The 13,672-nt window shown below is 31.3% G+C and overlaps 1 protein-coding gene across 5 annotated transcripts in view; it reads left to right on the top strand.

Annotated features, from left to right (window-relative positions):
• The window catches only part of LOC118188464 (cell adhesion molecule Dscam1-like), a 572,681-nt gene that overhangs the window by 520,156 nt on the left and 38,853 nt on the right, over positions 1–13,672 (top strand). For 2 of the 5 annotated variants that reach the window (XR_015041170.1, XM_085816872.1), the window contains exon 24: positions 10,775–10,833. The exons of 1 other annotated variant lie outside the window; for it this stretch is intronic. Coding sequence is in view for 2 of the 4 variants with exons in the window: in XM_085816872.1 (XP_085672998.1) it covers positions 10,775–10,833 (59 nt within the window). In the remaining 2 variants the exon portion in view is untranslated. Of the gene's footprint in view, positions 1–10,774; positions 10,846–13,672 lie in introns of all 5 variants that reach the window. 2 more of the 5 variants (XR_015041169.1, XM_085816871.1) reach the window with 1 other exon arrangement.

The raw sequence follows: 13,672 nt of genomic DNA, 5'->3' as shown, positions 1-13,672 counted from the left end.
TAATGATAGAAAGATTAAGACAAATTTTTAGTGACTTCTAACATTTGTTTCCAATTATTTTTCATTAATTAGGGTAATTAAACATAACTATTTAAGACGGCTTTGCATTTCCACAGTTCTTCTTTCCTGGTTTTAGCAGTTAATCGGAGGATTTATGAAAGTTTTCAGAATGTTAATGGCGTTATAATTAAACAAGTGATTCCAAAATTCTGAAAATGTGATTTAAGGATGAGCATCGTAAAATTATTTTAACTTCGAGTTAGAACTTTGGACGTATTTAAAGACTTTCTGGTTATGAATATTTAAAGGAAGATATAAATTTGTTATGAGAAGAGCTTGTTATTTTCGTAAGTTTGGAGTCTCAAGCTATATTTAAATTAGAAAAATTTAATTGTCGATTTGGAAAATAAATGAAAAGCAAACGGAAAGTGATTTATTCGTGTGAAACATAGTTCTAGACCTTCCATTATTATGAGCTTTTATATTTTTGTAAAACAACGTACAAACTGCAGATGGAACAACATTTATTGTTTAGATAACACTGACTTAGGCTATACTAGTACGCAGTTACAGTACTCCTTAGGCTATGGACTACTGTAACCGCATACTAGTATGTTATAAAGCCTTCACAGTACTCTACCTTTAATTTATACGTTGTCAGTGAAACTTCAGTTTCAGCTGAAGACAGGGGTTTTAACAAGAACTGTATTTATGTATTGAACATTTTGTAGTCCTAGGAAATCAACGTAGGTTTAGACATAAGTGCTGAGATCTTCCAAGTCGCAGAAAACGATCAATATAAAATCGTTTTTCTTAAACCTAACCTGTAATTGGAATTAAACTGTCAAATAATTTCAAGTTAGAGAAATATTCCGATAATGCAAAGAAACTTTATAAAGGAATCAAAAGCATTATTATGGTCTTAATATAGAGTTACTCATTTTATTTATATCATTTTTAACCTTTCGCTAACCTACATACATTGATAACAGAGGTAATGTTTTCTGGCCATAATTCTGATTGTGAGTTTTGATGAATAAGTATGAATTAGGATTCCCAAAACACACTTTACTATTTTACGATTACAGCTGCTTATCTGTATATGTGTGGCGATGTTTTCGTGCACGATAAATCTTATATCAAACTTTAAAAAATGGATTTTTCTTGTTTAAGCTTTCCGTGTTCATATAAAGAGTTGATTTATGTTTGGAGTAAAATGGGACAACCGATAGTTGTACTTTACTTGAAACCCATAAAGGTCTGTTTACACAAGCAGAAAATTGAGCCCTTTACCTCTCTCTAACCTGTATATATAGGCATGGGAGATAATATTTTCAAAAATTCTATAATACGTTTTCAGTGCTAAGCACGAATTAGGTTACCACAACATCTTTTTGTTGTTTTAAAAATATATATGTGTCTGTAGGTGTGTGATGACATTTTCGTCCACGAGAAATCATATAATGAAACCTCCGAAAGTTTCTGTTTTACGTATTTAAGCTTTCTGCATTCATATAAAGATTTCTTTAGATTTTGGGTAAATTGGATAACTGAAAGTTATACTTTACGTAAAGAGTATAGCAGTCTAGTTAATGGACATTTTGAAATAATGCTCGACTTGAAGCCCATAATAATTTTTAACAAAAACAGTATTAAAATATAATATAAAACCTTTCAATTTTAGTATTTAAGATTTTAATATAAATGGGAACAATATATTAGATTTCGGCGAAAATTCATGAAATGGAAAAGACTTAATTGATGCTTTGAACAGATTTTCGTAAGAAATTATATTACAAGATAATCCAAGACATGTGAAATTTGATATTTAAAATAGGTATGTGATCATATTGCATTTATAAGTATTTAATGTTTTCTTGGGGTAATGATAAATGCAACAAGAATTAGCTTATTATGAAAATGAGCTATGATTATGAAAAATTAAATATATTAGCCTCGATCCTCAATTTTGTGATCTTTTCACTTTTATATCGAATGACGTTTCAAATAAAAGAATGCAGTCATCAAATGTTATTTCTATGTATTATTTTTATACAAATCATTTACAAAAATATATATTATACCGGATATGAAAATAAATGTATCTAAATGCGTAACACTCCATCGAAAATTCTAACAATATGCTGATTTAAAGATTTTGTAATTTTGTTGTGGAATTTTATGTTAAGTAATTGTAAAGAATGTAATTTTCAATTAATAAAGCTAAAATGATAAACAGAAAAGCTGATCGTCTTATTAAGAAAACTGAGCGCTGATATCATGAATTCAAAAAATACTGAAAACGAAATGCATGGAAAGACATAACATTCTATCGGAAATTCTAAAGATATACTGGTTTTTAAAATTTTGTGTTTATTAAGTGATTGATTTGGGAATCTGTGCCTATATGGTCTGGACTCTACTATATGACCAGAGGATATACTACGATTGATGCGATATTTTCACATCAAGGGGTAGAATGGATATGAACATGAGCATGTATAGTTATCATTGTCCATGGTATGGAAGAATAGGGCAATGCAATTATTAGTGCATATAATTATCATCAATAATAATGTATATAAATAAATAAAATTTTATTTACAAACAAGCAGATGATAGGGGAGGGACGTCAGAGGCACCTGACGTCTACCAAATGTATGCCTCTTCTCCACCACTATCCAACGTTTATTGAAGAATTCATGTAAGGTACATGGCCATAAAAGGGCAAGGTGGATATATAATGACAACATTTTCGGAGACACAGGATGCAAGAAACATACTGCAATGACAGAATATAAAACATACAACACAGAATATAAAAGTAGTAAAATATATAAGTAGTCCAATATAAAGTACATAAGTAGTAAATATGTAAAATAAATAAGTAGTACAATCTAAAAGTAGTACCTTATAAAAGTACATTTAATAGATAGGTAATCCAAAACAAAAGTACATAAGTAGTAAATTTATACTAAAAAGAAATAAGTAGGACGATGTAAAAGTAGTACAATATAAAAGTACGTTTAATGCACTGGTGACGGAGAACAGAGTCACCTGGCTTCAAACAGAGATAACAGATATACGCACCACTTCCTCTTCTGGCTAGAAGCAACAACTCCCTGGAGTTCGTTAGGAGCACACTTCGGGAATTTAGACGAATACAAATGCAATGAATTCTTAATTTCGCGGTTCGCCGTGCATTTTAACTCGCATGATGACACTATATTGCGCTAAGAGTTCAGACTGCGCACCGAAATTGTTGCATTTCTGTATTGCAGAATATATGGAACTTTGTTGATAAGCGAGGATAGTTCAAAGAGTGAACGTCTTATCTGACCCGCCAGATGTCCTGCCTCAGGGTTGCAATCGTGATGACAGTCTCACTTATCCACAGTCACACGGTCTTGTGTAATAAAGCGTGTGTGTCCACATTATTGAAGCACTGAGTGGGTTTGGTGTGAGGGCATTGATAGACGTAGTTGTCTATGCAGCCATCTGATCAAAAGACGTATGGTTGGAGTTTCCGAGATACCAAAGCAAAGGAAATAAACAGGAAATAGTCCATGGGACGTGACAAAGTTTGGTGATTTGTGGAACGGGCCCTTTTTTAAGACTGACTTTCAGAAAGAAATCGTCTGCACGTTTATCAGTGTCACTTAAGTTCCATTTGTGTTGACATTTCAATGTGGCGTTTTCAAGCAGGTCCTTTTTCCAGTAAGTGTGAGGCGCTGGAATATTGAATTCCTCTGCGTTTATGTTGTTACTAGCCTATTTAGCAAGGTTTGTAGGCTATTCCATGGCCTATCAGGCCTACATGAGTTCGGACCCATACTAAGTGTATGCATTTATGGGTACTACTTTCCAGATGATGATATATGTTGACAATGAGTGGAGAGGAGTTATTTCGATATGAGTCTTCCAGAAGAGTGGGCATGTTTTGTGAGTAAATAGTGATGAAAGGAAAGGGCGAAGCCAGAGTGTATTCAATGGCAGCTATTAGGGCTAGCGCTTGTGCCAAGGAAACGCTGTTCCAGGTTTGTAGATAACCTTTCAAAGTGTGAATTATACGTTCGCCATCGAACCGTACAAAGGCGCTGCTTACTCTGGTCTTGGAACTAGTAAGGTCTTATCCTTGTATGTGTTGATGATCCCGATTACTGTTGATCTCAACATGTATGCCCAAGTACTTAAGCCCTGGGTACTTGAGAATGGGGTTGATAGGGCATTCATACTGTACTAGGCTGAATGATACATTCTGGAAACTGGCATCCCGTCTTAGCTGTATGATCCTGGTGTAGGTGGCCTCCTGTTCTACTAAAATATGGAGGGGAATCAGTCCCGTGAGAACAATGGCGGCGTTGCTGGCAGTTGTCCTGTATGCCTATGCAAAGGTTTAGAGTAAACGACGTTGGACTGCCAGCAGCTGATTTGTTTTCGGCACGCCATTTGTTGAGCCCAGACAGCAGCTGCATAAATGATGATCTTCTCAATATCAGTGTTGTAGAGAATTTGCGAATGTGGCACATTTGTTCCTATGTCGCTCCTTGTAATTCTCGATCCTTACGTAAGGTGCAGTTTAAGGTTTTAAGTAACCCAGTGTCGTAATCCATGCCAGTCCTTTATCCCATGTATGACCCAGGAATTTAATTCCCGAAAAATATTGGTGTTCTTACACTAAAGCTTGATGTACGGTTTCTGTGTGGGGTTAGTATGTGGCTTAGGAATGATTACGGCCATTGTCCTCTCTACAGAGATCTGCGGTTTGACATTATGACATAGAGCTGTAAATTAAGTGCATATGTTGGTGCTTCTTTGTTCGAATTCGCTCCAACTGCATCTTTTGACGACAAATCCTACGCAGTCCGCATATGTCACAAGGTGTATGTAGTATAGTCATCTGATAGTTAAAATATAATTAAATGGGAAGGTTCCGAAGGAAACGGCCCGCATATGAGGTCTAGCTTCAGCCTCGTAGCTTCACGTTGGTGGTTATACCTTGGTTGTGGGAATGATTAATGTGTGGTCTTTGAGGGTAACTAGCGAATGTATGATGACGATACGGCTATTCTGGACATTCAGCTGTTCTAAGGACTTGCTTGATGGCAGGTCCCCAGACCGTATCGAAGGTGTTTTTTTGGTGAATTGAGAGGGATCTTGTGAGAAGTTGTTGTGTCGTACTGAACTCGATGTTGCAGCATATCTCTCGCAGAGCTTGTTGAGTGGAGAGATTTCGTAGACAACTATACTGTAATGGACTTACAAAATTGGTGATTTGAAGATAGAGAAAGAAACATTATACTAAGAGTTTTTAGTACAACTTTCCTAGTCCTGGAAATAGTTTGTCTGGAGCGTAGGGAGCATGGGAACTGTGGCTTTTTGTGTTTAAGACGACTTGATACGTTTTGAAAGATTTTTTGAATACTTGTCAATAATAGAAGGTTAAAATATTGCAGAAAACAATTACAATATAATATAACATTTTCTTTGTAAATATTCATAAAACGAAAGACACACAGTTATTATTTGTAATTCAACAAATGCCTCAGTACTTTTCTGAAGGCAAAGATATCCATGTTTTATTTATCAAACGTTCATGAAAGTTTATATGTCCAGTATTCTCTAATTATGGAGAAGATGCTGTCTTCACTAGGCTTATGGATCTATACATGCGTTTATAAAATAGGTACAATTAATTAGCCCAAAGGGGCGTTAGCCCAGAAGGACCATTAGTCTCAAAACAGCATTTTGCGTCGATTCATTATAAACGGGCTATAACTTTTTAAATTGTTGCCACTCAATATTATCGCCCTGTTTTATATATAAAGAAATTAAATAATGAAGACTTTGCACGAACGTATGTATGTTTATCGCACTGTAGAAAGACGACAGTACCTATAGCCTACGCATTTTGAATAATGTAAGCTTCCACCCGAGCATGGGTATCTGAAAACCCGAATTTCGGATTTGTTTTGTTATCTATTTCATATTATATAAAACTTAACGAATATTTGGTTAAAAACACTATGATTTCAAAGGGAGAAATGGTAACATTATACTAAAAATAACATGCTTATCTGCAGCGCGCTAACCTGTCTACCGGAAATTCTAAGGATATACTGTTTTTAAATAGTTTGTGATATTTTTGTTAAATTGACTTTTATGTGGTTTAAGTAAGAAGAACATGATGTTTAATAAATAAAGGTAACACATAAACAGAAAAAGCGTTTCTTTGGGCGTAATACAAAATCTGAAAGCTTTCAGACTTTTTTATTTTTATTTATTTTTATATTGTACTTCGATTTGTGTTGTCTGCCTTAGTTGATGAAACTATTCCGCTGCAGTATTTTAGAGTGTAGTAAATTTTTCTCAACCAAATGAAGATTTTCTCATTTCTAGTGATATTATATTATGAACATACATTAAGAAATCAATTTCATTTGTTCCAGTTACATTATACAGACCAGAAAGAAAACAATATAGGAACTCATATTGCTATAAATATTTTTTTAATTACAATAGTTTACTTTTATGTTCATAATAGCGCACACAATAATGAAAGAAATCTTAAAATATTTATATAAAAAACATATATGTTTGCATAATGAGCACAAATAATTTATTCAGCTGCTTAGAATAGACTTTAGAGTCAACTTTTAAAGCTAAATTTTTTATAATAAAATATAACTACAAAACGTTGACCTCTTAATAATGAGCAATACACGTCAGGCTCAAACTTTAAAGCTCATTCAAAACTTCTAGACTTTATAAGACACCTTTTGGCAGAAAAATAATATGGTTAGATTAGGTTAACTGATTATGGAAAGTACGAGATCTGTTTGGCTGTTGTGCCTGTTGTAATCTTCTTCTTGTTGTAAGCAATATATTTTTTTAAAATTTTAATCTACTTTTTTAATTTTAATCTTGATTAATTTTTTTGATTTAATTTTAATCTATCTGATGCAGTCTGCAATATTTTTTTTTCTTTTTAATCTGATTGATATAAATAAAAATGCGTTTAATTCAAGATATATCTAAACATTCAATACTTTTATAGAATTACGTTACATATTTGTTTACTTTTAAATATTCAAAGATATATAATGTCCTCATGCTAGTCTAAATGCATATTAGATGCCACAGTGAAGACCTTTCTCAGGTAAAATGGCTTGTGTTCATGTTATCAATGGGGGCAAGGAAAAACACCCATGCAGTTAGCCTGTTTGCCGTAATTTCCTTCACTCGGACTACCAATGTTCAGCAATCGTATCTATTTGCCGCTAGGGCATAACTTAAAGTAAGAGACTAAAGCCCTAAGAAAACAATGGGAGACCACCACTTTACATACTGAAGCATTCAAGTATCAAACTAGATTTTTTGGTGTTGTTAAATCAAATACGTTTTTGAAGATGAGCGGTTATAATTAATTGCATTGCAATTTGCACCCACAAAAACAAAGTAAAAGGAAGAAAGTGAATGCAAAATGAACATTTCAAGTGAATTAGAAATTAAGATTAAGTAAAACCCGTGAAATGATGTGCATCTGTAAGATGATGATGTACTCGTGAGATGATGACAGACATCCTTTTGAAGCAAATATTTTATAATAAAAAAGGAACGCTAAAAGCAATAACAATTATAAGACAGTAATACGTTCATAAATTAATTATAAATAGAAATTTCATAATGCATTAAAATCCGAATAAATTATAAAGAATAAAAAACAGAGCTATTAAATGACTAAAAATTTTTCATGCATTTTGGAGAAAAAAAAAAAAAAAAAAAAAAAAATCAGTGGTGATAATGTGTGGGAGCACCATACTAAATGAACACACATTAGGAAAAGTCAACCTTTGTAAATCTTCTACTGAAGTATTTCAAATTGAAGCTCAAGAAGGCCGCTGCTAAGCAATTACGTCTTAAAAATTGAAAACTGTAAGCCTCTTAATGCAGTTCTGAATCTTTAAGCCCCAAACTACTGTTTAAGTCAGTGGTTTGAATAGCGATTGGTTTTTCATTTAAAGAAAATGCGGAAAGGTAAATACAAAAATAGTTTAATTAGGGATGAAGATAAACCTAAGATTAGACGCAAACTGAAAAGTAAATTAAACTGAAGTAAAAGATTAATGACCGTTCGGCAAATGGTATGTAGATTTTGAAAGGAACCTATTAAGATAAAAGTGTTGTTTTAAGAAAATTAAGAGAATGTTCAACAACATGTAAAAATCGCACTTTCGTTTTGATGAGAAAGAAATGTTATTGAGTGTAACCTCTGTTTGATTACTACAGTAAACTACAAGATAATTTGACAAGGAAAAGTAGTAGCTAAGATCTAAGGGTTGCATTTGGTTACAATATGCTATAAAATCCTTAGTAAACTTATATGGGCTGAAATGACGAATGTCTGGCCGATTTCGTTTACTTAGACGAAAAAGGGTAGTTAAAATTAGATTCTGATGTATTATAGGATGCAATCTTTACTACGATTAGATAGGGTCAACTTGCGGTAATCATTCTTAAATTTTATTAACGGCTAGATTTGAGTTAAATTCTATTATGTACCTGTTGCTTCATAACAAGAGAATAGAACGTTATGCAAATTTAGTAACTTTAAATGGAATCCCCATTTCGCCGTTGGATGTTACTGAGTAATTTTCATGGTGTTTTCGTGAATGCTAACGTTAGTTAATTCGTTGCGTTTCATGTAAGTGTTTTACAAGTTTAGAGATAGTGTAATAGATCATGTACTTAGTTTTAATTTTTAAACCGTGTATATAAATAATTGATTCTTAGCGAATGGGAGCAAGTAGTCTCATGTTGTAATATGATTTATATGATAATTCAATTCCTTCAGTTTGTCTTATCACGTTAGTTTTAAACCGACTGAAAGGAATAAATAAATATTATTTTGATTTAACATTAGTTTTTTGTTCAATTGAGAATAAGTTTACTAGCGGGCGATGGCTCGCTAATGATTTACTTATTATGATTAAGAGTCTTAAACATTCACTTAAATTACTTCCCACCAAATAAATTACAATCTGAATGAAGCTCATATTTTCACACAGTTTTAAAAGAGAGGTATTAAAATATTAAGCGTAGAGAAATTAATAAGTAGTTTATGAAAATAGACTTTGAAATTCAAAGGTAAGCAAGTGTAGAAACGCTATGCAAAAGTTAGCACATAGTATAAAAAGCATACATTTGTTTTTTATATAAGCATTTCTGCTTAAGATCTTATAATTCTTAAGCTCACTTTTGATGATTACAGTTGATGTTACTCACTTAAGATATTTACAGTTGTAAACTCAGTTTTTAATATAGTTTTCCCAACACGTTAATGAAAAAAAAAATACACTTTTTGCATGTGTAACATGTATACGAGCAAATATCCCTGAGAACATTCTCCGCGAAGCATCCTTACCCTCAGGCAAATAACCCTGGAATGCTCTACAATATTCAAATAATCAAATTCAAACATCTTTCCTAATCAAAATACTCGCATGTTGCGTCTCACATTTTGTGGCCTTAACAGAATATATTCCAAAAAATGAGATAATTTGATGATGTCACAGGTGATGACAAGCAATCGCCGACCAAACCAATCCACACTTTGCGAACAGTTCTCATGAATAGCACCACCTAGCGGGTTACGATGACATTTGTGGTCATGAGTGGCTCTACGATTCTCAAATATTACTGGCTTGTTCAAGAAGCCCTTAAAGTTTATTCCAATATCTATAAAAGAGCCTGTACATTCTACAAAATTGCAAATAGAATAATCATTACTTGAAACTGTACAGGAATGCAAGTAAGCACAAACTTTGGCTAGACACTGAAAACAAATGATGAGTGCAAGTGATGATAATACACGTATATACACATATATAAATGTATGGTAATGATAGTTTCAACGTTCATATTTAATCATTTCTGTTAAATAACATTTCTTCATCTCTTGGATATTGCACTGTAAACAGAATATTTTAACAAACAAAACCTAATGTGAATGACTGGAAGTTTTATAGTCCACAGGCAGAAATTAACACAGTTTTTCAATTTTCGGAGAGATGAATGAACTTCATTGCGAGCTTATGATACATCAAATCAACTGATTTAAAATGATAAGTTTTAATCTAGTAGAAGGCACTTAAATTTTGAAACATATTAAATGGTTTTTCAGAGCTTGAAATATAATATTTTATTGTCGAAAAATCTGACTTAATTGTTGTTATTATCATTTTGATTTCATAGCTGAAAGCAATTTTAAAATTTAAACATTGATAGATTCCGTTATGTTATTTTCATCGTGCTTTTGATTGCTTGAAAATACATCCAATATTCAATACGGCAGTTGAGTTTAGCGTTGATAAATATACTATAAAATATTCATAAATGGAAATAAGTTAAGTAAAATAACAGAAAATTATAAAGTTTAGCTTAAAAAGTAATTGGCCGATGCTTTAAATCATTCACCTCAGAATAAGGAGGAAATTAATCTTTACTATTTTCCTTCAAGGAATTGTATTTATTAGATGCATAATTTTACCTTGAACACCATTCATCTAAAATGAAACGTAAATAAATAGTAGAGAGAAAAACATACACTGATAACCTGATAAATATAAAATGAAACTGTAATGGAAACAAATTGCTTTATATCAAAACTGCATTTAACTTTCACATCCTCATTTATAAAATATTTAATTTTCATGATAAATGAACAAATGCATTTTCAAACAAGTTAACTGATTATTTTTTTTCTTTCTCTTAGGAACAGACAAACAGCATGAATATGCAGAACCTTACACCGCCTTTCCATCTTCGAGGCAGGTAAATAATAAAGTAATTTAAAGTTCTAGATAAAAACATTAATAATGGAAATATATTTAGTTGGATAAAAGTGTACTTAAAACTTTGTTACGGGAAAGCCGAATTTTTGCAAGTTAAATTCTTTATAATTTTCTTATCTTCATTTGAATTAATTTTTCTGGTTTGCAAAAGTAATTAAAATATGATTAAAACTCTTTATGATTAATATTCACAAATTTGTTTACCATTCAGTATAAATGTAGCACTGCTTATGTTGTTGATACATAATACACCGGAAAGAGATACTTTTAAAATTTTAAATTGTACTCACGAAAGTGTTTTAATTTATAATAAGCAATTAAATATTATATTATTTATAATTAGGAATCAGTGTCGCCTAATAAGTCTAAAAGAAACTGTTAAAAATTTTCAGTACGTTTCAAGGTAAAAATCTATAAACTTTGTAATTTTGTTCATTATTTAAGGTTTGAAATAAATGACAATTGGAAACACTAATAAAATTGCAATCACTTTTAAAATAATGTAAGATGGGATCAAAAACTGGATGTAACTAGAAGTACTCTCGATGCATATACGAAATAATTAATTCTGAAGTAAAATAGATTATACTTTCGCTTTAATACAGACGTTGGATTTTCTAATTTGAAGGACTTGTAGTTAGTTAATCATATAAAAAAACACGAATGTTTCACAGCTGAAAGTTTTGGAAACGACGATCTGCTGAAATGAGTTGAAGATATCAGTTATAAAATCAATTTATATGAAAACAAAATATCTGAAATGGTTCAAATTTTTAATTATCGCCCAAAAGTGTCTTTAAATGTTTAATGTGGTTTAGTAGACATGGTTCAGATAAACATTTTAAAAGCGGTTCAAATTAGCGAAACATTTTATAAGATATTAACTGAAGGTGCATTCAGACTAACATGGTAATATTTTATATCATTTGTATATTTAAAAATTGAAAATTATGTAATACTATGCTATTTAAGTTATATACTTTGCTATGTATACAGAATTAGTTTAATAAATAAACAGTACTTAGAAATATTCCCACGGTAACAAATCCTTTGAGAGGAAAGTAATTGTGACCTTGAAATATTTTTCATTTACTACAATTGGAAATGATTTTGGAAATAATAGATATCTCTTGATAGGTTTCGGACAGCATTAGATATAATGAACATTTCTCTTCCTTGTTTACTCGAAATCATTTCTGACAGTAATAGATTTGATCCCAACATTAATGCTTACCGAGTTTAATGATTAAAGATTATAGTTAATTTGCAAATGATTTAGGTAAACAAGAATTGCTCTTACTTCCACCGAGCATCTCATATTTGGGCTCTCCTCGGTATATTGGGCACTCCAGTGGCAGCGTAAATTGGCTGGTTTGAACGAAAAATATATTGTGTGATAAAAAATGTGAATATTACCTTTGACTTTCGGAGTAAAAGGCTTATAATGCGCTAAAATATTCGTAAATATGATGGATCTTCAATTCCTTGATGACCTATGAGAACAGTACTTTTTTTGATCAAAACGGTAAATGATAATACTTTTGACCCATTAATGAAAGATAATGTATTCTATCCCAGCTATTAAGTTCAAATTAGCGAACATTCGCGAGGTGATTATGCAAAAATTCCTTATCGATTTCTCACTTAATTGTTATATAACTAATGTCAGTTGCTTTTAAACGTTCAGATTACTTATAAAATTTTTAGTATACTTTCCTGAAAATAGGTAATTTTCGTATTTCTGCTTCAGGTGGTAGAAATCTGTGATGAGTTATAAATGACATAAATTTTTCATGCAAGCATATTCGAACGGCATTTAAGTAGATGTGAAGCTGATGATGTCGAGGAAAATGAGAAGCGTTTTGCATGCAGAACGTTTTATGTTTATCATATAGAAATTTCGAACGGTATTTATTTCAACGATTATTTGGGATTAAATGGTGTATTTTTATATACTTTCCTCGCAATGTTAAGCCCCTTTACGACCATCAGTTGTATATCAACAATATGGGGAATATTCCATAATTTTAAAACGAAAATTACTAAATTTTTCTCTTAAAAATATGATCATCAAAAATGCATTTTCTTAGCATGAATTCTGTCGAACTGTATTTTAATGTTTTCATTAGAAAATTAATTTAAATTTTGGATATCAGCAAAACTGATAAAAATGATGAAGATACCGCAAATGTACTTTTAGCAACTTTTTTAGTACTTTATATGATTACACTGATTAGTTTTTAAATTACTAACTTAAAAAATTACTTAAATTACATTTTTAAATTGCCAAAATATTTAATTTTTTCAACACTATATGTGGGCATATGCATAGCTTGTACCTATTACAGTTTGCTTCAATTTTTTAAAATTAGTTTGAAAGCTCATGCATATCTTCTACCTATTTAGGATTACTTAAGATGTTGTTCTATCAAAAGTGAAATAAATTTACATTAATTTTGAATATGTCACATAAGCATGCTTGAATGAATATTATGTTTATAGAATATTCTAATTAATTTTCATATGGTAATATATGATACGTGTACTGGTCACTTAATCAGGGTTAAATATTTAGAATTAAATGGCTGAGACACTGAAAAGTAAAAATCATTTTACATAAATACTTACTAAATCATATTTGAACGTGTAACGAAAACAAAACAATAGAACCAATTAGAAGGAGAATACTGAGCATATTCTAGGCGATACATAAATAATAAGGATAATTACCATACGAAGGTTGCAGGTTTAGCATTCTTATCCTCTTTTATTTCGCACAAATCATGTAAATTAATTTAAACTATATTTAGTAGTATACA

The sequence above is a fragment of the Stegodyphus dumicola genome, chromosome 5, assembly GCF_044657685.1.
Source record: "Stegodyphus dumicola isolate Sdum_Otavi_A_Nest chromosome 5, ASM4465768v1".
NCBI classification, from domain to species: domain Eukaryota; kingdom Metazoa; phylum Arthropoda; class Arachnida; order Araneae; family Eresidae; genus Stegodyphus; species Stegodyphus dumicola.
This window is presented reverse-complemented; position numbering and strand designations above follow the sequence as displayed.